General features: G+C 41.7%; 1 protein-coding gene across 1 annotated transcript in view; it reads right to left on the reverse strand.

The window, feature by feature from the left end:
• Positions 1-26,131, reverse strand: part of epha6 (eph receptor A6) — a 754,868-nt gene that overhangs the window by 125,364 nt on the left and 603,373 nt on the right. Inside the window, exon 6 of the mRNA XM_063050836.1 lies at positions 835-959. Within this exon, the coding sequence (XP_062906906.1) occupies positions 835-959 (125 nt within the window). The remainder of the gene's footprint in view (positions 1-834; positions 960-26,131) is intronic.

The raw sequence follows: 26,131 nt of genomic DNA on the forward strand, positions 1-26,131 counted from the left end.
CTGATCGTCTCCAGTCCTGATTCTCAATCATCTCCAGCTTGACACCCCGATCATTCCCAATCATGACTCTGATCACTCGACTCCCATATCCTTGCTCTTAATATAAGATTTTTAAATGATACTTAAGTCAATGAGAAGGTGCTTTATTTTCACACTGAGAGATTTTTTTGTAGCTTTTTATGTTCTTGCCAGGAATGACAAATGAACCTGTATCCTGTGTGCTGGATACACCTCAAACTTTTCTATGCACGTATATTGACATCCTAATTGTTAACATTATGAAGGGGATTGCCTTTATACATCTGTGACATGTAGCTCACTAAATGAGCCGCCATCAACTCAAATCAAATTTGACTGTAAGTTAAAAATACCATTTACAAGGGAATGGATATCAGTGCTGTAATCTCAATGCTCATTGAGGAATGTAAAATATTGAATGTGTGATTAGGGCTGTAGTATTTCTACATATCATCAGATTCCTACAATTGTGCATCTGCGTTGCTGAGAGTTCCAGACACACTCTAGTGTGCAGATATTTAAGCCTGGTCCATATTTGAGCTGTGATTTAATACTGAGTTTATTAATAATAATGATTAATGTTTGAAAATTTACATCAGCCGATTATCAACAGAACAATTTTTTCTGTTTCATAGAAATCAAGACAAAGTGTAAATTGTGAAGGCAATACTTTAATTCATTTAAAAACAGTGCCAGAAGTTATTACACTGCTCTTCAAATGTTATAAATTTCAATGTGAACATATCACTCTTAAGCCGTGAAAAATCTCAGGAGCAAAAAATTCTTTACAGTGATATTTCCAATACTTTTCCTTACTTTTTCATAGTACTTTATCTCGTAGTCCAGAATGATTCCATTTGGATGCTCAGGTTCCTGCCATGACAGACCAATACTGTTCTGGGATGCCCAGTCTTTCCTCAGAAACCCAATCAGAGAGGGAGCTGGAAGGACAAAAGGTTTCTGTAAAAATATTCATAGGGAAAACCAACTCAAGTGAAACTCTGGCTTTTGGATCAGTAGAGCAGCACTCCTCACTGTGCTATAATGCAACATGCTATTGTGGTTATTCCAATTTCACAGGTGGATGCCCTCAGTGTCTTGTTACCACTGTTGTTAACTCCATCACCCACTATGCTTTATCAATAACCCTGACACTGCATCTTCCTTAATAGATGGATCTAAGTGGCCACTTGACAAGTGGGTCACGAATAGTACCAAGAATCTAGTGCTGCTCTATTTTATATTTTAGTGCTTTATAGAAAGCATAGGAAAGACTGCTTCTTTTTGTTAATTTGCGACAGTCAGAAATATATTAACAGATATATTATCCTAGTATACAACAAAGCTCTCTAATAAAACCTGGTGAACATTTATGCTACCTATTCTCTTATACATATATATTTTAGAAGTTATATATGTTATACGTACATATTATATACAGTAGCTTCTGGTTAATTGCGGCAGCCACTTATTTGGGACAGCTCTTAAAGAACAAAATACATAAAAAAAAATAGCCAGGATTCCTTTTGTTTATTTGGGACACCATGCTGCTTAATTGCGGCTGGAGACTGTTGCTGAACATTTTCTAACTAGTGTGAGTCGTGTGCACGTCGTGTGGTCTCTAGACACTTCACCGAGCTTAGAGCAAGCCATTTTTAAATCGTGTAATTTGCATGTTTGTGTTCAAAAAGCAGTGATTTTTGTCACTAATAATCAGTGAGTAATAAACAGTAAGACAGCTCAGAACTGTTTTGCTCACTGTGGTTTCAAGTATTCGGGCTTGAAGATGCCAGAAACGCCTGGGAGTGAAAACGAGAGAATTTCACTATTTTAGCAAGTTCGGAACGACGAAGAATTTGAAGGTATCAACAATAATCTTGAATGTTGCAATTAAAATGAAGGTTTGGATGATACAACCTTCGAAAGCACTGTTTGAAGGCAGTCCACTATCTACATTAGGTGTCTGCATGATTTTGTTCATTTACAGTCAATTGAAAGAACACAGCAGCATACACTGAGTGAATTCCTCTGTCAATAGCCATTAGGAACAAAAGCACAGTTTTATAGTACTGTAGTAGTTTGGTAGTGTTCTAATTTATTTCATTTACATACATAATCTGTTACTCAGTTAAATGGAATTTTATCTTTTTTTTTAATACCTCTTCAATATTTCAATGAAACCTAGGTTTAGGCTACTTGGGGCAGATGTACTGGTCCCAATATGCCCCAGTTAACCAGAATCCACTGTATATATTTAGGATGAGTATGATGCTGGGAAGGTCAGCATTTTATGGCCCATTCCCATGCTACAATAAGCAGGTCTAAGGTGATGTGATACGATTGTTTCTGACAGATGTTCTAAACATCCTTCTCCACCAGACAGCAAATACACATGCTATTGAAATACCAACTAGAGAAACTCAGTCATCAAGGGAAATCAGATTCTAGTGACAGTCTTTAAAAAAAAATCAGATTCTAGGCTTCTGATTGGAAATCGGATGCTCCAGTATTAGTTACCAGGTAAGATTAATATGTTTTACTAATTGCAAGATTCTACTCACTAGGGTACAGAGATATTTAAAGCCGTTCTGCACAAAAGTAGAAATTCGAGTGATTAATCAAAACAACTTGTTTCCCACTCCATCACTTCTAGGGGTGAGCTATTCACATTATGAATGATAGATAACAGCATAATCTGTGATTATTATAGACAGAAAAAGCAAGTACTTAAACATACCTTTAAACCTTCACTTTAAGGGTTGTTGCACTCTACGCACTAACAACAGTTTTTAATTTAATATGTTCTTCACCAAAAAGAGCTGAAAACAACTTTTGAAAATGTACTGACATATCAAATAAAAGTAAGAAGCCTTTGAAATTTAATTTATCATTTCAGAACACGAGTGAAGGCTTTCTCAGTCACTCTTAGACAAAACTAGGTATAGTCCATGACGTTAAGACGTGGTGAATTGGTAATGGTGCACAGAGATTTGAACAATGTGTCTCCTACATCACAGCGGCTAGCCTCAGCATTTACGTTGCATGTGGCTTAGACCACAGTTTTTTGTTTTGGAACATCAAAATAGTTTTCAATAACGGAAATTTAAAGCACAGGAGGTGATTTGGCCCATCGTGTCTATGCCAGACAAAATTAACTGTAGATCAATTTCTATGTCTGGCTTTTGGGTCCTTAATATCGCACAGATCTGTCAAAGAGATTTGACAGGTAGTATCAAAGAAATGGTCTAAATGGTCTTTAGTTATGTGGAGAGATCAGAGAGGTTGGAGTTATTCTTCTTGGAACATAATTTAGAGATGAGTTTACAAAGATATTGTGACACTCTGGGGGTTGACAGCCTGCCCCTGCATTTCTAATGTCTAGGACTGTTTATTGTTCTTGTGTTAAAATGCTTTTGCGGGGTTATGGCGAGAAGTTCCAGTTCATTTGTTGTTACATTTTAGCTTGGGTTGTGCAGTTATTCGCTTATGTATTTGTGGGTCACCCTAACTGTAACCAGGGTGGGTGATGGTCACCTCCCCTGTCTGAGTGAGACTAGTTGGGTGCACTCTCCGGGTCATGGTGCCCGGTCTGTTTTGTGTTTATCACAATAAAATGGTTGTTGAGTTCAATGGGCATCCTTGCCTGTCATTATGCACCGAATGCTCTCCACAATATTAAATACCATGAATAGTTCTATTAGCATAACTCATTGGAAACTCTTTCCAATGGCAGAAGAACTGGTAATGGGGTGATGGGTGCTATGAAGTAACAGATCTAACTTGACTGGCTAAAGCAATAAAAGTGATAAGAGGGGGCATGATTTGCACAAGGTATAATTTGAATAGGCGCTAAAAGCAAGTCAATACTAATTTAAAAGGAAATAAAATAAGTTCTTGGAAGGAAAAGTGGGGCTATGTCAAAAGCGTGAAAGGCTAGAATTAATTAGCTAGTTAAAGTACTGGCATAAGCACGATGGGTCATTTGGTTTCAATCAGAATTTTATATTATCAGGAAAAGAATCATGGCATGATTTAGCGTAGATCTACCTGACCATAGACAATATCCAAATATTGCAAGCAATGACATAAATGTAACAATCAAAATTTCCAAGGTGCATTGAGTACATCAGCATTTACCAGTAAAATCCACTTTTGCAAAAATGTTCAACAGCATGTAAAACTGAATGTGTCTGAATGTCGCAAAAAGCAATTGAAGATAATGGCTGTAAAACTGGCGGTAACAACGACATTACCTAGAGAGCACATTTCTGTACTTACTAATCCAGAACTTGAAGTGTTTTGAGCTTACCTCTCCCTGTCAGATGTGTCTGACAAACATCAGCATGGGAGTTAAGCTTGCTGCAATGTGCTGAGACAAGTCTAATAATATCTCTCAGCTAAGCTCCTCAGGCCACACATGGCTGTGTCAGGCATTTGTAGTCTTTCATTCTCTCCAGCAGCTGAATTAGACGGAGCTGTGAAACTATGTCTTCAGGATAGTGTCATGACAGAAACTTTGGTGAACTTAAATTATTTTACTTTGCTGAATACCTGCCAGCACTTTAAAATATTCCGGAGGCTGCAAACTACTTGTATCCTGAATACTGCAGAATTAATAATATGGACACAGGTTTATGGTGAAGCTTTTATTGGTAGGAGTTGGGCCAAAAAGGGTAACGTAAAGGAATTAATGCAGAGGGCTTTATGGAAATTGGTGCAATGAGGAATAGGAGATGGTGGAAATTCATCTTTGCTTTCATAATTGAACATAATTATGCACAATGAAGTCCATTTTTTGTCATCAGTTTGATGCCATGGAGTCATCAAGGAAAAGAGCATAACAACAGGCCCTACGACCCAACCGGACCAAGCCAAGCACAGCACCCTCCCTGCTATTTGCAGTTGCATGCATTCAGACCGTAACCCCACCCCCAAGCCCCTCCCCTCTCTGTACCAAGTCAAATGCTTCTTAAATGTTGCAAATATACCTGCCTTGCCCACTTCATCCAGCAGCCCACTACCCTTTCAACAAATTATATACCTGTATTCCCAGATCCCTTTGTTTTACCACACTCCTCAGTGCCCTGCTGTTCACCATGTAAGACACACTGTATTGGTCCTACCAAAGTGCAAAACCTCACAGTTGTCTGCATTAAATTCCATCTGCCATTTTTCAGCCTGCTTTTTCAGCTTATGCAGATCCTTCTGCAAGCCATGATAGCACTTCTCGCTGTCCACTACACCCCCCAGTCTTGGTGTTATACACAAATTTGCTGATCCAGTTAACCACATTATCATCCAGATCATTGATATAGATGACTAAACAACAAAGGACCCAGCTCTGATCCCTGTGGCACAGCACTAGTCACAGGCCTCCAATCAAAGAAACAACCGTCTACTATCACTCTCTGACTTCTTCCACAAAGCCAAAGTCCCATGCCTTACTAAAGTCCATGTAGACAACAAATACTGCCTTGCCTTCATCCACTTTCCTGGTGATTTCTTCGAAAAACTCTGCAAGATTGATCTCCCACACATGAAACCATGCTGACTATCCTTAATCTGTCCATGTTTCTACAAATACTTACATATCCAGTCCCTTAGGATACCTTCCAATAACTTTGCAACAACTGATGTCAGGCTTACTGGCCTATAATTTCCTGATTTATGTTTAGAGCCTTTTTTTAAACAGCAGAACAGCATCCTCCAGTCCTCTGGTACCTCTCCTGTCACTAAGGATGTGTTAGATATCTCTGCTAGGGTCCCGGCAATTTCTGCACTTGCCTCCCATAGGGTCTGAGGGAACACATCAGGCTCTGGGGATTTATCCACCCTGATTTGTTGCAAGGTAGCAAACACATTCTCCTCTGTAATCTGTACAGGGTCCATGAAGTTGATGCTGCTTTGCCTCACTTCTATAGACTCTGTATGCATCTCCTGAGTAAGTACAGATGCAAAGAATGCACTTAAGGTCTCCCCCATCTGTTTTGGCTCCACACATGGATTACCATTCTGGCCTTCCAGGGGACCAGTTTTATCCCTTGCAATCCTTTTGCTCTTAACATATCCGTAGAAATCCTCAGCATTCTTCTTCACCTTGTCTGTTAGAGCAATATCATGCCTCTTTTAGCCTTCCTGATTTCTTTCTTAAGTGTTCTCTTGCATTTCTTGTACTCCATAAGCTCCTCATTTGTTCCTGCCTGCCCGTATCTGCTATGCACCTCGGCTTTTCTCTTAACTAAGTCTTCACCCAGGGTTCCCTACACTTGTTATCTTAACCTTTTATTCTGACAGGCAAATACAAGATTTGTTCTCCCAAAATTTCATTTTAGAAGGCGTCCTACTTCCAAGTGTACCTTTGCCAGAAAACAGCATGTCCCAATCCACACTTGCCAGGTAATTTCTGATACCTTGGCCTTTCTCCAATTTAGAATCTCAACCCACGGATCAGAACTATTGCTTTACATAATTACTTTGAAACTAATGGCCGTTGTGGTCACTGGATATAAAGTGTTCCCCTACACATACCTTTGTCACCTGCCCTGTCTCATTCCCTAATAGCAAACCTTGTATTGCATGCTTTCTTGTTGGGACTTCCACATACTGATAAAGGGAACTTTCCTGAACACATATGACAAACTCTATCCCAACTAGTCCTTTTACAGTATGGGATTCCCAGTCAATATGTGGAAAGTTAAAATCACCTACTATAACAGTCTGCAATCTCTTTGCAAATTTGTTTCTCTAAATCCCTACGACTGTTGGGTGGTTTGTAATATAGCCCCATTAACATGGTCATACCTTTCTTATTTCTCAGTTCCACCCATAATGTTTCTCCAGTCTGTCCTGATGGAACACTGCCATGACATTTTCCATGACTAGTAATACCACCCATGTCCTTCAATGCATTCCGCTCTGTCACATCTAAAACAAAAGAGCCCTGGAACATTAAGCTGCCAGTCCTGTCCCTCCTGCAACCAAGTCTCACTAATGGCTACAATGTTGAAATTCCAGGTGTTGATCCATGCCCTGAGCTCATCTGCATTTCCTATGATACTTCTTGCATTGAAATATACACAGCTCAGATATAAGTCACACCATGCTTAATCTTTTGATTCCTGACTTTGTCTGAGGTCTTACCAACATCTGTCTCCACAACCTCTCCACTAACTGTTCTAACTGCACTCTGGTTCCCATCCCCCTACAACTGTAGTTTAAACCCCACTGTACAGCATTAGCAAACCTTCCTGCTAAGATATCAGTCCCCCTCCAGTTCAGGTGCAAAACTTCCCTTCTATACTGGTCCCACCTTCCAAGGAAGAGAGCCAAATGATTCAAAAATCTTATGCCCTCCCTCTTACACCAACTCCTTAGCCATGCATTGAACTGCATAATCTTCCTATTTCTGGTCTCACTAGCACGTGGCATGGGTAGCAATCCTGAGATCACAACTCTGGAGGTTCTGTCGTTTAACTTAGCACCTAACTCCCCGAACACTCTATGCAGAACCGCATCAATTGTCCTACCCATGTCATTAGTATCTACATGGACCATGACCTCTGACTCTTCACCCTCCCGTCCAAAACGCTGAGTGTATTTTTTTTCCAGAGATGCTGCGTGGCCTGCTGAGTTCCTCCAGCATTATGGGCACATTGCTCAGATTTCCAGCATCTGCAGATTTTCTCTTGTTTATGACAAAGTAAGTATATATATACTGTATGTATATTAAATAGATTTTTAAAATGTGCAACAACAGAAGGAATATATATTTTTAAGAAGTGAGCTAATGCTCACGGGTTCAATGCCCATTTAGGAAATGTATGGCAGAGGGGAAGAAGTTGTTCCTGAATCACTGAGTATGTGCCTTCAGGCTTCTGTACCTCCTACCTAACGGTAACGATGAGAAGAGGGCATGTCCTGGGTGACGGGGGTCCTTAATAATGGATGTTGCACCGCCCTTTGAAGATGTCTTGGATACTACGGAGGCTTGTACCTAAGATAGTAAACCAATTACTGATTATATTTCCCTGTCTTTCTCGTAATAGAGGAGGCTGTTTAGCCTGTCAAATTTACTAGCTCTCAGAGTAATCCCCTTTCCCCACTTATTTCCCTCCAAACTACTCACTTCACATGCCCATTAACTCTACCCTGATTCTTCTGCCCAGCTACACCAGTGCTAATTTATGGTGATCATCTAACCTATAGACCAGCTCATCTTTGGGACGTGTGAGGAAACTAGAGTACCTGGAGGAATCCCGACAGTCACAGGGAGAAGGTACACCAAAGATCTGACTTGGCCTCAGGTCACTGGAGCTCTGGGACGGCAGCTCAACCTGCTGAACCAGTCTGCGGCCGTCTGCCATTAAAATTCATTATGTTGAAACTGATGGAATGCACAAGCAGGTCTCTTGGAAATCTTTGTAACTGAGGAAGATGATTCAAGTTTCAGATTTATTTTTGGCAGATTTGAGGGCGTTTAAAATCTACTTATTTATCACCTAAAAATGGGAGCAGATCAGAGGAGGATGCAGGGCAGCAGGTTTTTAAAGCATATCTCCTTCCTTCCTGTCTTCCCATATTCTGTCTATGACATCAGAACATGTAAATCACTTGCAGGAAAATATAACACTTTACCAGTGATGGTAATTAGAGTAAAGATAAAAATACTTCATCAGAAGCACAACTGTTGTGCTAAACAACAAGTTCAAAATATACAAAACTCCATATAGAAAATCTACAGTACAATACAGGCCCTTCGGCCCACAAATTTGTGCTGAACACGTCCCTACCTTAGAAATTACTAGGTTTACTTATAACCCTCTATTTTTCTAAGCTCCATGTACCTATCCAAAAGTCTCTTAAAAGACCCTCTCATATCCGCCTCCACCACCATTGCCGGCAGTCCATTCCATGCACTCACCACTCTCTGAGTGAAAAACTTACCCCTGACATCTCCTCTGTACCTACTCCCCCAGCACCTTAAACCTGTGCCCTCTTGTGGCAACCATTTCAGCCCTGGGAAAAAGCTTCTGACTATCCACACGATCAATGCCTCTCATTATCTTGTACACCTCTATCAGGTCACCTCTCATCCTCCGTCGCTCCAAGGAGAAAAGGCCAAGTTCACTCAACCTATTCTCATAAGGCATGCTCCCCAATCCAGGCAACATCCTTGTAAGTCTCCTCTGCACCCTTTCTATGGCTTCCACATCCTTCCTGTAGTGAGGTGACCAGAACTGAGCACAGTACTCCAAGTGGGGTCTGACCAAGGTCCTATATAGCTGCAACATTACCTCTCAGCTCTTATGGACTCGGACCCCAAGATCCTTCTGATCCTCCACACTGCCAAGAGTCTTACCATTTATACTATATTCTGCCATCATATTTGACCTACCAAAATGAACTACCTCACACGTAGCTGGGTTGAACTCCATCTGCCACTTCTCAGCCCAGTTTTACGTCCTATCAATGTCCCGTTGTAACCTCTGACAGCCCTCCACACTATCCACAACACCTAGAACCTTTGTGTCATCAGCAAACTTACTAACATATCCCTCCACTTCCTCATCCAGATCATTTATAAAAATCACGAAGAGTAAGAGTCCCAGAACAGATCCCTGAGGCACTCCACTGGTGACCGACCTCCATGCAAAATATGACCCGTCTACAAACACTCTTTGCCTTCTGTGGGCACGCCAGTTCTGGATCCACAAAGCAATGTCCCCTTGGATCCCATGCCTCCTCACTTTCTCAATAAGCCTTGCATGGGGTATCTTATGAAATGCCTTGCTGAAATCCATATACACTTCATCTACTGCTCGTCCTTCATCAATGTGTTTAGTCACATCCTCAAAAAATTCAATCAGGCTCGTAAGGCACGACCTGCACTTGACAAAGCCATGCTGACTATTCCTAATCATATTATATCTCTCCAAATGTTCATAAATCCTACCTCTCAGGATCCTCTCCATCAACTTACCGACCACTGAAGTAAGACTCACTGGTCTATAATTTCCTGGGCTATCTCTACTCCCTTTCTTGAATAAAGGAACAACATCAGCAACCCTCCAATCCTCTGGAACCTCTCCCATCCCTATTGTTGATGCAAAGATCATCGCCAGAGGCTCAGCAATCTCCTCCCTCACCTCCCACAGTAGCCTGTGGTACATCTCATCCAGTCCTGGTGACTTATCCAACTTGATGCTTTCCAAAAGCTCCAACACATCCACTTTCTTAATATCTACAAGCTCAACCTTTTCAGTCTGCTGCAAGTCATCACTACAATCACCAAGATCTTTTTCCACGGTGAATACTGAAGTAAAGTATTCATTAAGTACCTCTGCTATTTCCTCCGGTTCTATACACACTTTCCTGGTATCACACTTGATAGGTTCTATTCTTTCACGTCTTATCCTCTTGCCCTTCACATACTTGTAGAATGCCTTGGGGTTTTCCTCAATCCTGCCTGCCAAGGCCTTCTCATTGCCCCTTCTGGCTTTCCTAATTTCCTTCTTAAGCTCCTTCCTGTTAGCCTTATCTCTAACATTACCTAGCTCTCTGAACCTTTTGTAAGCTTTTCTTTTCTTCTTGACTAGATTTATTACAGCCTTTGTACACTATGGTTCCCGTACCCTACCACAACTTCCCTGTCTCATTGGAACGTACCTATGCAGAACTCCACAAAAATATCCCCTGAACATTTCCCACATTCCTTCCGTACTTTTCCCTGAGAACATGTTTCCAATCTAAGCTTCCAATTTCCTGCCTGATAGCCTCATAATTCCCCTTACTCCAATTAAATGCTTCCCTAACCTGTCTGTTCCTATCTCTCTCCAATGCTATTGTAAAGGAAATAGAATTATGATCACTATCTCCAAAATGCTCTCCCACTGAGAGATCTGACACCTGACCAGCTTCATTTCCCAATACCAAATCAAGTACAGCCTCTTCTCTTGTAGGCTTATCTACATATTGTGTCAAGAAACCTTCCTGAACACATCTAACAAACTTCACCCTATCTTAACCCCTTGCTCTAGGGAAATGCCATTCGATATTTGCGAAATTAAAATCTCCCATCACGACAACTCTTGTTATTATTACACCTTTCCAGGCTCTGTTTCCCTATCTGCTCCTCGATATCCCTGTTACTCTTGGGCGGCCTATAAAAAAACACCCAGTAAAGTTATTGACCCCTTCCTGTTCCTAACCTCCACCCACAGAGACTTCGTAGACAATCCCTCCATGACGTCCACCTTTTCTGCAGCCGTGACACTATCTCTCATCAACAGTGCCACGCCCCCACCTCTTTTGCCTCCCTCCCTGTCCTTTCTGAAACATCTGAAACCCGGCACTTGAAGTAACCATTCCTGTCCCTGAGCAATCCAAGTCTCTGTAATGGCCACCACATCATATCTCCAAGTACTGATCCACGCTCTAAGCTTATCCGCTTTGTTTACAACACTCCTTGCGTTAAAATGGACACATCTCAAACCTTCGGTCTGAGCACGTCCCTTCTCTATCATCTGCCTATGCTCCCTCTCGCACTGTCTACAAACTTCCTCTCTTTGTGAGCCAACCTCCTCTTCCCCAGTCTCTTCAGTTCGGTTCCCATCCCCAACAATTCTCGTTTAAACTCTCTACAGTAGCTTTATCAAACCTCCCCGCCAGGATATTGGTCCTCCTGGGATTCAAGTGCAACCCGTCATTTTTGTACAGGTCCCACCTGCCCCAAAAGAGGTCCCAATGATCCAGAAATCTGAATTCCTGCTCCCTGCTCCAATCCCTCAGCCACTCATTTATCCTCCACCTCACTCTATTCCTATTCTCACTGTCGCGTGGCACAGGCAGTAATCCCGAGATTACTACCTTTGTGGTCCTGCTTCTCAACTTCCTTCCCAACTCCCTGTATTCTTTTTTCAGGACCTCTTCTCTTTTCCTACCTATGTCATTGGTACCAATATGTACCACGACCTCTGGCTGTTCTCCCTCCCACCGCAGGGTATCTTGGACGCGATCTGAAACATCCCGGACCCTGGCACCTGGGAGGCAAATTACCTTCCAAGTTTCTTTCCTGTGTCCACAGAATCGCCTGTCTGACCCCCTAACTATAGAGTCCCCTATCACTGCTGCCTTCCTCTTCCTTTCCCTACCCTTCTGAGCCACAGGGCCAGACTCTGTGCCAGAGGCACGGCCACTGTCGCTTCCCCCCAGGTAGGCTGTCCCCCCCCCAACAATACTCAAACAGGAGTACTTATAGTCAAGGGGTACAGCCACAGGGGTACTCTCTAGTACCTGACTCTTCCCCTTCCCCCTCCTGACTGTGACCCACTTGTCTGTCTCCCGTGGCTGACTAGCTGGATATTTGCATCCTTTAGCCTTCCGAAACAAGTAAAGACTATTCTTCATTTGAAAACTTTTGTCACCAAGAATCATCTGGAGGACTGATCCTGCTCCGGTGAAATTTCCGGTGTGAAATATTAACTGTTTCTCTTTCCACTTGCTGCCTGACCTTCTGAGTATTTCCAGAATTTTATGTTTTCATCTACAAAAGTTTATCACAATAGTTCAACACAGGTAGAAAATATAAACTCACTGCATCAAAATAAACTCATTGGTTTGAAATTTGTAAGTTGCTCACTGAAGTACAATAAAAATATGTGAGACACTCCATCCTTTTAAGTGTGTTGATAAAGTTAAATATGCAGCAAGAATGATGCTAATTAGTAATTGGTACTTACCCTTCAAATGCATTGCACATCATTTTCACAATCTGCAAGAAGGAGCTGTTGCAGCACATTCTAAGGACCTATCAAACCATTTTTTTCGAGGCTGAAACTGTTACATATTTTATTTGTGGAACTATTTTCTATTACTATATAGTAACTATAATTAATAATATATTCAACCATAGTCAGGACTTATCTGGTGCTGAAGAATAAAGCTGCAGATGCCTGATAGAGGTTGAATGGAAGCTATAATTTTTTTAAGTAATTTATTTCAAAACAAGGCCTCAAAAGAAGGTGTGATGAAGAGTCAGCACTTCACCAGGCCTTTATTTGGATAAGGCTCAGACCAGATATGTGTTTCTTCTGTTGCTTACTGATAACATTAACACAAAGTATTGAAAATCAGACATAATTATAAGTGGAAGAAGTCAATCATTCCAAATTAGAGCTTCTGGCCAATTGTTTACTTCTAGTTAATGGCATTGAATGTGTAAAATGCCTAAACTGAGGTGCATCAAGCTCTTTATTCGAGAGACCTTTGCTTGTCTGGATGTAAAGGACTAAGAGAGCTATGTAACAGATTCCAATTTTCATTAGAAGCTGCCTAAAAATTTGATACTATGATGGTGTGTGTGCTGAAGATACTTTTCACATCCTCACAATCTGATGCACATAGAACAACGTTTAAAACAACATGTAAGAGGGCAGAGCAAAGTTAAAATGTGCTAATCGGCGACTCCTTTTCTTGCATGTCTATCTTTGATATCTCTTTTTTATTCTTTTCAAGGTTCTTTTGAAGACCCTGACCTGGAGTTACACTCTGACTTTGCTTATTTGCGGGAAAGGGATCCGCTCCCAGGGCCTCATGACCGGCTGCTTTTTGATATGCCAAGGACATGGCCTGAAAGACTAGTGTGCCTTCAGTGTGTTGGATTTTCGTGGCACTGGAGAATGGGCTGATTCAAGGCCAGTGCCCTGACTGAGGCGTCGCAGGAGAACACGGAACATCGGGAGCAGTGGGCTAGCTGCTGGCTGGGCGCCCAGAGACCTGAGTCTTTCCGGGGCCAATTCTCCGGGCGCAGGGTTCGGAAAGAACGACGCGACAGACTTTTAACATCATAAATCGGCGAGTTGTTTGTTATGTCTCTCCTCTCACTGTGAAATAGGGAAACCTCTTCTTCCCTTATTAAAGAGAGAGAGAGTGAGAGAAAGCCTGTGGTATATCGAATTACCGGGTGAACGAGCAGTCTTTGGGGTACTGCAAGTCTGTGTATTTATTGACGCTTTGCTGCACACTTGAGTGCTCAGTGGAGGGTGCAGATGCTTTTTTGCTGGTGGGTAGGGGGTGGGGGTCATTGCCTTGCTGCTGCTTGTGCGTGGGAGGGGGAAACTGGGGGGGGGGCTTTGGGGTTCTGATGTTTAACTGTCATTTATTCTTCTGGGGACATCTCTGTTTTTGTGGATGTTTGCGATGAAAAGAATTTCAGGTTGTATATTGTATAAATTCCTCTGATGTTAAATTTACCCATTGAAACTAAAAATCAGAGTGCAAGTCACTCGAAGTTGTTATGCTTATTTGACAACTATTGAACTTGCCACTTTGAAAGTGGGATATAATATCACTTATTTTGAATTGGGTGGACTTGCAATTAGCTCAAAGCATTTTACTGAAACACTTAGATCTGGTTGGTATTTTTCTGGAAGAGGAGCCACAGCCCCTGAGTGAAGTTCTCCATGCTCGCCTGGAAACTGCTAAGGCTTCATGGGCTCTTGAAAGTCGATGCAGTCCAGCAGTAACACAAGTCATGCATGTGCAAAGGAAAATTCTAGGTGATATCTAGTTGTTGGCATTACCATGTACACCCAGGTTTCTGCTCATTTGTACTTCAGAGCTCAGAAGACCCCAAACAGAAAATAATGGACACAAAAATTCTGGATGAGCTCAGCAGGATCTATGAAAATGACGAAATAAACAGTCAACACACACAAAAAATGCTGGTGAACGCAGCAGGCCAGGCAGCATGTATAGGAAGAGGTACAGTTGACATTTTGGGCCGAGACCCTTCGTCAGGACTAACTGAAAGAAGAGATAGTAAGAGATTTGAAAGTGGGAGGGAGAGGGGGAGATCCGAAATGATAGAAGACAGGAGGGGGAGGAATGGAGCGAAGTCGACGTTTTGGGCCAAGATCCTTCATCAGGACTGGAAAGGAAAGGGGAAGAAGCCAGAATAAGAAAGTGGAAGTGATAGGCAGGTGAGGAGAAGAGAAGTGATAAGAGGGGAGCCAGAGTGGGGAATGAAAGAAGAGGGAAGAAAGTGAGGGGAAAATTACCAGAAGCCAGAAAAATTGATGTACATGTCATCAGGTAGGAAGCTACCCAGATGGATTTTGATCCTCCAACCTGAGAGTGGCCTCATCATGACAGTGGAGGAGGCTATGCACCAACATGTCAGAATGGGAATTGGAATTGAAACAGTTGGCTACCAAGAAATTTTGTTCTTAGCGTACGGAGTGAAGGTGCTTGATGAGGCGGCCCCCCCCAGTTGTGGGGTCTTACCAATGTACCGAAGGCCGCATCGAATCACCGGACATAGTAGATGACCCCAACAAATTCACAGGTGAAGTGTTGCCTCACTTGAAAGGACTGTTTGTGGTCCCGAATGGAGGTGAGCGAGGAGGCGAATAGCATTTCTTCCGCTTACAGGGATAATTGCCAGGAGGGGAGCCAGTGGGGAGGGACAAATGAACAAGGGGATCACAGAAGGAGTGATCCCGGCAGAAAGCGGAGAGGTGGGGGAGAGAGAGGTAAAGATGTTTTTGGTGGTAGGGTACCATTACTGATGGTGCAAGTTGCAGGGAATAACATGCTGAATTTGGAGGCTCATGGGTGGTAAGTGAGGATGAAAGGAACTCTATCCCTTTTAAGCTGGCGGGAGGATGGAGTGAAGGTAGATGTCCAGGAAATGAGATCAGGGTGAGGTGCATGAAGGGAAAGCCCCTTATTTGAAAAAGGAGTACATCTGATTCCTTCTGGGTAGCCTTCAATCTGATGGCATGAACATCGATTTCTCCCTCCCCCTTAACTCTTCTTCAATCCCCTACCCTGGCTCCCCTCTTAACATTTCTCTTCTCCTCACCTGCTATCACCTCCTCTTGGTGCTCTCCTCCTCTTCTTTATCCCATGGTCCACTCTCGTTTCCTATCAGATTCTCCCTTCTCCAGCCCTTTATGTTTTTTACCTATCATCTCCCAGCATCTTACTTCACAACCCCTTCTCACTCACCAACCTGGTTTCACCTATCACCTCTGTTGTACTCCCTCCTCTCCTCCCAACTTCTTATTCTGGTTTCTTCCCTCATCCTTTCCAATCCTGAAGAAGGGTCTTGGCCTGAAACATTGACTGTTCATTCACTTCCATAGATGCTGCCTGGCCTGCTGAGTTCCTCCAGCAATTTGCATGTGTGACTCACATGTAATGCCTGATTTTCAATTATTGTTCTTAATTGTTCATTGAAATTAGATTACATTGCAAAAACATGATCTGATTTCAAGGCAAATTCTGTTGCTTGAGTGGAAACTAACACTAATAGAAAGTAACCCTAACCCTGATGCGTAGGACACCAGAGATAATCTCCACTGTCACACACCTCACCCTATCTCCAAATCTATTATGATGCTGTTCAAAAATTACCCTGGGATCTTTAAAATTCAGTTGATAAAACAATGCGCTATTCGATGTTTCATCTACAAAATTAACATCTTCCCTAAGTTCTGCAGTGGAGGGTCAATATAGATTTTCTGTTCAAGCTTCCACTGTGGGACTTTTACTCACAACCTTACGACTCACTGGCAGGGATTCTATCCCAGAAGACCACTGATAATATTCCTCCAGAGCCCTGTGTTCCCATTGACGGAGCTTATCTTACTTGGAAATATTATCCTGCTGCTGACTCTATTGAACCATTTTAGATATGGAGGAGCACAATGATACCAGAATAACTAAAAACCAGGCTACATAGTGCATTATTAAAAACATGGATTTGTAATGTCATGTAATGTCTTCATAATCTATAAAGGTACTTTCAACCATGCATCCAGATTTTAGTTTGGGTCAATGTCAGTTAAGCTGCTAAGGGGAATACTTTTACAACAAAGAATACTTGCAGTGAATTGAAGGATGTGGACCATGAAGGACGGTGAACAGGAGGGCACTGAGGAGTGTGGTAAAACAAAGTGATCTGGGAATACAGGTCCATAATTCACTGAAAGTGGTGTCACAGGTAGATAGGGTCATAAAGAAAGCTTTTGGCAAATTGGCCTTCATAAATCAAAGTATTGAGTACAGGAGATGGGATGTTATGTTGAAGTTGTATAAGACATTGGTGAGACCAAATTTGGAGTATTGTGTGCTGTTCAGGTCACCTCTGATGTAAACAAGGTTGAAAGAGTACGGGCAAAATTTACAAGGATGTTGCTGGGTCTGGAGGACCCGAGTTAAAAGGAAAGATTGAATAGGTTAGGGATTTATTCCTTGGAATTTAGAAGATTGAGAGGAAATTTGATAGTGGTATACAAAATTATGAGGGGTATAGATAGGGTAGATGCAAACAGGCTTTTTCCACTGAGGTTGGGTGGGAATACAACCAGAGGTCATGGGTTAAGGGTGAAAGATGAAAAGTTTAAGGGGACCATGAGGGTTTTCATTCAGAGTGTTGTGAGAGTATTTATGAGCTTCCAGTGCAAGTGAAGCATGTGAGCTCGATTTCAATGTTTAAGAGAAATTTGGATAGATACATGGATGGTCCGGCTATGGAGGGCTATAGTCCTGGTGCAGGTTGTTGGGAGTAGACAGGTTAAGTGGCTCGACACAGACTAGATTAACTGAATGGCCTGTTTCTGTGCTGTACTTTTCTATGACTCCATGACTCCATAACATGGAGAAAATTAATAAGTTTTCCAGTAGGTTTATGGAAATTTTACATAATTATGAAGGGTGACATATAGTATATTCTTTATATTTAGAGTGTAACCAATGTTTTGTTTTTGAGGATCAGTACAACTGTGATGGAAGATTTCCCAATTTTTCCATTCCAATGAAAAATTTTTCTACATATTTTTCTATTCACTGTTCTTCCTAAAAAGCTCCACTTCACAGTTTTCCGTAGGCTTCCATTCAGGAGATCTTCACCAACTCTTCTGAACCATCAACGTTCACCAAAGAAAGTTCTATGTTCCGTTTTTGCAGTTGCTATTGGTATCAACCACAAAATACAACTTAAGTTTTGCTCTTTATATCGTAAAGGTGATCTCATAACAAGATCCAGAAAGACTGCAAGCAAAGTGTTGCCAAGCAGAGAACTCTGTTTTCACTTAATCTCTACATTCTGTCCTTTAGCCATCTATTACGCTGTGCTGATCCTTAACTTTTGATAAGTTTGTCAAAGTCATTGAGTTGTAGAGTACTACAGCACAGAAGCAGGTCCTTTAGCCCAATTAATTCATGCTGACAAGACCTTTTGCCTAGTCCCATCTACCTGCACCCAGAGCATATCGCTCCAAACCCCTCCTATCTATGTACCTATCCAAATTTTTCTTCAATGTTGGAATTGAACTTCTGCTGGTAGCTCATTCCATACTCGCACCACCCTTTGAGTGATGTTACTAAACGTAAATGTTAAGTTTAGAAAATCTGAAACACTGTTTTTTTAATACTGCACTGAAAATGTGGAGTGAAAAATGCAGTGTTGAATTCAAATTGTAATTTGCTGTGCAGACCATCTGCTAACTGTTAATTGAACGCAAGTGAAACCTTATTACATGCAGAAAGCTTTTTGTTATTTTGCTAAAGGAAATCAATGAATAATTTTTCAAGATAATAATGTGCAGATGGTCTCAAATGACTTAATTTACAATGTGCTAGTTACTTAATTGAAACTGTCAACTTTTGCATCTCTAACATTAAGCACTTTGAAACATCATTGAAAAGAATGAAATTCTCAAAATCACAGTTCAGCTTGCAAGACGATTCAAAAACTGATTTTATGACAATATTTTGTGTAAAATCACCTGGTTCACATGCATTGTTCCAAATACAGAAATCTATTTATTGTACATTATTTCTTCATAGACTTTAGCATTTTAGTTTGAAAATAGAGTTCCTCTGGAAGTTTTGATGAAGTCATTGGCAGGTTTCATGGTATTTGCCGAGTAAATTGATCTTGATTTGGATGATAGCACAGAGTCAACATACTTAAAGGGTAATATTCGCCATCTGGCTCTGGGAGTGAGTATTAACCTATACCATTCTAGTGTGGATCATTTCCAGAGTGTTTTCTGGAAAAATACTTATTTTTGGCCTTCATCTGTTCAGAAATGTTGTGATCAGATATGATGCTGTTTACAGTGGACACTCTTGAAAATTCAATGTGTGTGACTTTATGTCCCTTTCTTGCACTGATATTTTAATTAACTTTGAGAAATAAAGACTGCAACCTCCTATCTAGATTGATATTTTTTGATCAACAGAAGACAGAAGGGTGTCAGCTCACTAAAATAACAAATAATTAATAACATTTACTAAACTCTGAACTTTGCAAAGTTAGAGTTTATAATTAGGCATCGTTGGAAGCCTTCAAAGAGCACTGTGTGATATTTGCACAAACACTGCGGATGCTGGAAATTCAAGCAACACACACAAAAAATGCTGGTGAACGCAGCAGGCCAGGCAGCATCTATAGGAAGAGGTACAGCTGACGTTTTGGGCTGAGACCCTTCGTCAGGACTAACTAAAAGAAGAGATAATAAGAGATTTAAAAGTGGGGGAGAGGGGGAGATCCGAAATGATAGGAGAAGACAGGAGGGGGAGGGATGGGATGGAGCTAAGAGCTGGAAAATTGATTGGCAAAAGGGATACGAGGCTGGAGAAGGGAGAGGATCATGGGACGGAGGCCTAGACAGAAAGAAAGGTGGCGGGGGAACCCAGACGATGGGCAAGGAGTTATAGTGAGAGGGACAGAGGGAGAAAAAAGAGGCAAAAAAAGGGGAAAGATAGATAGATAGATAAATAAATAAGTACATAAATAAGGAATCGGGTATGAAGGAGAGGTGGGGCATTAACGGAAGTTAGAGAAGTCAACGTTCATGCTGTCAGGTTGGAGGCTAACCAGACGGAATATAAAGTGTTGTTCCTCCATCCTGATGTGGCCTTCTATATATTGGCGAGACCCAATGCAGGCTGGGAGACCGTTTCGCTGAAGACCTACGTTCTGTCCGCCAGAGAAAGCTGGATCTCTCAGTGGCCACACATTTTAATTCCATGTCCCATTCCCATTCTGATATGTCTATCCACGGCCTCCTCTACTATCAAGATGAAGCCACATTCAGGTTGGAGGAACAACACCTTATATTCCGTCTGGGTAGCCTCCAACCTGATGGCATGAACATTGACTTCTCTAACTTCCATTAATGCCACACCTCCCCTTCGTACCCCATCTCTTTATTTATTTATTTATTATTTTTTTCTTTCCCACTTTTTCCCTCTCTTTTTTCTCCCTCTATCCCTCTCACTATAACTCCTTGCCCATCCTGTGGGTTACCCCCCCTTCTTTCTCTCTAGGCCTCCCGTCCCATGATCCTCTCCCTTCTCCAGCCTCGTATCCCTTTTGCCAATCAACTTTCCAGCTCTTAGCTCCATCCCTCCCCCTCCTGTCTTCTCCTATCATTTCGGATCTCCCCCTCCCCCTCCCACTTTCAAATCTCTTACTATCTCTTCTTTCAGTTAGTCCTGATGAAGGGTCTCGGCCTGAAACATCGACTTTACCTCCTCCTATAGATGCTGCCTGGCCTGCTGCATTCACCAGCATTTTTTGTGTGTATAATATTTGCTTCATCTTGGTGATTTCACAGCGTAAAGATGACTTGCTTCTGTCCAATTTCTCTGGATTCTATGAGGCTTATGAGGCTAATGAGGCCAATGTGGGATCTGTTGACTGACATAACTGGGCAATTCATACCCAGGGTGATGGGTGAGTCGATGGGTTCTACTGGAGATCAACCTGGTACTCCAGTTGCAGTGCTGTTGACAAAAAAGCCTTGCAGAGGGTGGTTAGGGGAGCAGAGAAGGTTATTGGGGTCTCCCTACCTTCTGTCCAAGACCTCTTTCAGAGTCGATGCCTCCAGAAGACACGGTACATCATTAAAGACCCCTCACACCCTCTCCATGAACTGTTTGTTCTTCTGCCATCAGGCAAGTGTTACAGGAGCATCAAAACTAAAACCACAAGGCTACTAAACAGCTTCCTCCCACAGGTGGTCAGATTGCTAAATAGCTGCTCTACCTGACTCTGCTTTTGGACACTATTAACTCACACTGGACACTTATAACTTGATTTTAACTAACATGTGGCTGTTGTGTTTTACTATTTATTGTTATGTTTATTATTTAGTGTTGCGTTTGTTATGTTATGATTGCGCTGCTCCTGGGAAACGCTGTCTCATTCTGCCCTGCAGAGCTGATGTACGGTTAGAATGACAATAAAGTTTTTTGAATCTTTGAATCTTGAATCTTGCATCATGCAGCCCTAACACTGTTTTCGCTGGACCTTTGCATACTTTTAAGGTTTTGACTGACTTCCTGAATGTTTCTTTTCCATTCTGAGCAGTCCCACAATACAGTAATGATTTACAATTTTCAGGAATATCTGCAAAAATTCTTGATCTGTGGATCCCAGCCAATGGACTTGAAAGCTTTAAAGATAGCTAAATGAGTTTGCAAGATTTAACATTAACATGGCCTGAGAGAAGATTTATCAGGAGGCTGCCCTTGGAATTTTGCTAGACTTAATTGTTTAGCAGTTCTATAGCCAAAACAAGCCCACAAAATGTATTCAAATTCAAATTCACTTCTTTCCTTCTTGCTGTTCCAATGAAGAGAAGGATGCCAAAAAGGGCCTCTCCAAGCATCCATCCAAGTATCGTCAAAAATCACAAGTTGTGAAGCTTACTTTAAAAAATATAACATTTTCTGAAATTCTTTAGAAAGAGGCACAATAAACTAGATAGAATTATGTAAACTGTTTAAATCTGTCCTTATTCAGTCCCCCACAACAGTGTAAAATAACAGATAAATGAATTTATCTGTTCTTTTTTACATGCGTAGAGACCGGCTGTTGTGTGAATTAGGGTATGATCTAGAGTGCTGTATGCATCCTACACAAAGCCAGTGCCAGGACAATGGCAAACCAATCAGGCGGCTTCATTAAATAATTTACTTAATAACGACAGCCTCCATCAGACCCGTTAGACCTTGTCAGCTAAGTCAGTTGATTCCCACTGAAGCAGGACAATTGGGAAGAGGACAATTTCTAGTCTGGGCTCTGAATGTTTTGAAGTACAGGTTTTCCCCGCCATCTGAAGGTACAGTGTTCCTATGAAACGATTTGTAAGCCGAAATGTCGTAAAGCGAAGAAACAATTACCATTTATTTATAAAGGAACATTTTGTGAGCGTTTGCAGACCCAAAAATAACCTACCAAATCATGCCAAATAACACATAAAACCTAAAGTAACTGTAACATATAGTAAAAGCAGGAATGATATGATAAATACACAGCCTATATAACGTAGAAATACTTTTCCACAATCATTACTGCACTGTTCTCCGTAGCAAAAATGTCACACAAGCGCCGTCGGCAGAAAATCTCACGCAAGCGCTCTCGGCAGAAACACACGCAAGCGCTCTCCTGTAACCTTTAAGCTATGAAGCTGCCAAATCATACCAAATAACACGTAAAAATACACAGCCTATATAAAGTAGAAATAATGTATGTACAGTGTAGGATCACTTACCGGAATCGGGACAGTGCCGAGCACACTGATGATGGTGTGTTAGACTGAGTCCTCGCAGGCAGGGGTGGTGCAGTGGCCCCCACCCTCCAGGCCGCCGAGCAATACATTGCCGCGAAGCATGCAGGGATCCAGCGGTAGCCGGGAGGCACACAGCACATCTTTAAGAAAAAAGCCGAAATAAACATGCTAATTAATTAGGTGCTGCCCGACACATAATTGTCGGCCCAGATCAGTGCCGATTGCCGATTGTATCGCCTCTGATCTGGGCCGACAATTACGTGCTAGGCGGCACCTAATTAATTAGCATGGTTATTTCGGCTTTTTTCTTAAAGCTGTGCTGTGTGCCTCCCGGCTACTGCTGCATTCTCCGTGAATCGGTAAGTATCTGTCCGCGGCCTGGGTGTTGGGGTGGTGGGACACTGGGGTGTCATCTCGTTGTCTGTTTCCAATAGAGCAGGCAGCTTGTCTTCTCCTACGACTGCCCGCCTCGATGTCGAAGGTCGAGGTTCATCGTCTGCTGTGGCTGATGTGGAAGGCTTGCTTGACTGCTGAGCCTCGAGCATTTTTCCGTCATACAGTTCTTTGTAAGGACTCAAACTGTCTTGCAAATATCCCCTAAACCTACGTACCCTTTCAAAATTAAAGTTGTACTTTATCATTGCAGTGAAAATCTCACACAGTTGCTACACGTTCAGTTCCTGGATGACTTCACTTTCAGTCCGTTCACTACTGCATTCGGTTTCGATTGTTATCCTTTCCTCTTCCAATTGCATCAGCTCTTCGTCTATCAGTTCTTGGACATGGGATGCCAAAACCTCTTCAACATCATCTTCGTTAGCTTCCACAAGCCAAACTCATTTAGTCCTTACTTCGTTCACCACGATCGAAACGCTTAATTATGTCTAGTTTTATGCTAAGTGTAACACCCTTACGAGCTCTTTTAGGCTTTTCCGACACCATAGAACTCATCTTGCAAACGCCTGCTCACAGGCACGTGTTAAAGCAATGCAGTTCCGAATCCAGGGAGAGCGGCTGCTTGGGGCACGCGCTGCCTTTTATTGCGCGCTGATTTTTTTCGCGTGCTGAATTTTTTATCATGCGCTGCTTTTTTTTCGTAACAGTGAAAACACCTTCTGAAAGCGAAAACAGGGTACTAATGTAGGTCTTTCGTAACAGTGAGGTTTCGTAAAGCGAACGTTCGAAAAGCGGGGGACACCTGTAGTCTATTCATGGAAGTTCTAATACTTGCTGTAGGCTGTTGCCAGGCAATCTCAACTGCAGCTTAACCAATAAGCAGTTGTCTGGTACACACAAAATGCTGGAGGGATTCAGCAGGGTAGGCAGCTTCTATGGAGGGAAATGAACAGTCGATGATTTGAGTTGAGAAACTCCATCAGGTCTGGAAAGAAAGAGGGCAGAAAACAGAATAAAAGGGTGGGGGAGGGGGAGGAGGAGCATGAGCTGGCAGGTGATAAGCAAGTCCAGATTTGAGGGCAGGGGTGAGTGTGGATGATCTGAGGTGAGGTATTAGGTGAAAGACACATAGGCCTGAAGAAGATTTCGTTCAAATTGTACCTTGACACTTGGAGAATTTAAATTTAACTAATCAGTTAAAATGAATCTAGGAAAATAACTTCAGCCAGTAATGTTGGGCCTGAATTTGCATGGCTTTAACTCAAAACTATCTGGTTCACCATTGTCCTTCAAACGAAGAAACCTGACACCCTTATTCAGTTTGGCCAATATTAATGATTCCAGACTTAAAGCAATATGGTCAACTTTTATCTGCCTTTTGAAATGGCTTCTTATTAAGCTGGTCAGTTCATGCATGGTTAAGGACAAATGATAAATCATGTTTTTGCTGCAAAACCCACATCCTGCAGATGGATATGATAAAATGATGCCACTAAACATGTTTCTGAAGCTGTATGAGTGTAGTAGGAGACCCTAATATCCTTTACTTTCCCTTTGGAAAGCAAGCACACAAAGACTTAGGCTATGTCCACACTAGACCGGATAGTTCTGAAAATGTCGGTTTCGCGTAAAAACAACAGGCGTCCACACCAGGTGTTTTTGAAAATATCTCTGTCCACATTAAAACAGATATTTGAGCGAATCTCCTCCTACTGGGCATGTGCAGGACACACAGAAAACAAGCGAAGAGGAAACAGTATACTTGGTGTGTGTTTGTCCAGTTACAGACTAGAAAAATTTAAAAGGAATTGCTGTTGGCTCTCGTGCAGGAGGACTTAAAACTAAAAAAAAAACAATACTGGAGCGTGTGGAGGCAACCGACAGGGAGTTCACGGACAGTATGACTGGACTGACGATGAACATTGAAAAACTGACTAACTTTGTTGCATTAATAAAGCACCTTGTTAAATGTATAAAACATGTCTGCATCAGTGTTATTTTGTATTTCCATACAATGTTACATTAGGCTGTTACACATCTGTTGTCAGAGAAGTACTTGCATAAATTGGTAAACCACCTTCATTCAAGCAAGGACAGAAAACAGGGCAAAGTGAGTATACTTATTTATTCAGTAAGCTATGGGTCAAAGTAATTGCTGAGTACATTTCTAACTCTTCTGGCTTCAGTCTTGTTGCCGTCTGTTCTGAAATTGTTGGGTTATGTGTGGGGTTGCATTCAAGAAAACAATGAAATGTCGCGCTGCCGCCATCAGTTCTGGCATGTCATGACAGCGTTTTTAAAAAATATCCGTTTACCCTGTCCACACTGCTCTGCATAATCGGTGTTTTCAAATTTACACACTCTGGAGGGCGTTTTAGAAAATCTCTGTTTTCGGGGGAGGAAAACACCATTTCAGTATGGACGAAGGGTCAAAACGAAGAGAAAAAGCTTTGGTTATGGATTTATCCGGTCTAGTGTGGACGTAGACTTAGTCTAATTCCCATGTGTTATTAGAATAGAAACTGATGATCAATCACAGTGAATAACACATTTGGTAATTTCCAAATCCATTGACCAATGTTTGACTGGTGAACGCTAGCTCTCAAAATGCATTTGGCAAATTAGGCTGCTTTGTAAGTACGTAAGACAATAATACTTGTAATTAACCAACAGGATTCCACTTATTCATTGGAAGGGAATTTCTGGTCTGGGTAAAACAATATATTGTTGAATTCTCATAGATTTCAAAAATCAGAGAATATGAGTCCTGGCCAGGGATAATAAAATCAAACGTCTGCCTTAAGTTATTCATCAGCTTGAAAATTCAACCTTAATCAATGATCAAGATTTTACCATTAATATTCCATGGACCAATTCAACCATTTGTATTCATCAAAAATAATCAGATTAAGAATATTGTGAAAATTTATATGACATTGGTTTGAATTTGGGGTAATTCCCCAAAAGGTGAAGCCCTAAGTGGTTGATATGCAGCCCTCCTCCCAAGTGATCTGATTCGTAATGCAATTTAAGCTAGGTTGGAAATTGCAGGCTTTGTGACCTCACACATTCTGATCCTTTTCACAGGGAAGTGTGTCAGGGAATATGCTTGTAAAAAAACTAAACTG

Source organism: Mobula hypostoma, chromosome 6, assembly GCF_963921235.1.
Source record: "Mobula hypostoma chromosome 6, sMobHyp1.1, whole genome shotgun sequence".
NCBI lineage: Eukaryota > Metazoa > Chordata > Chondrichthyes > Myliobatiformes > Myliobatidae > Mobula > Mobula hypostoma.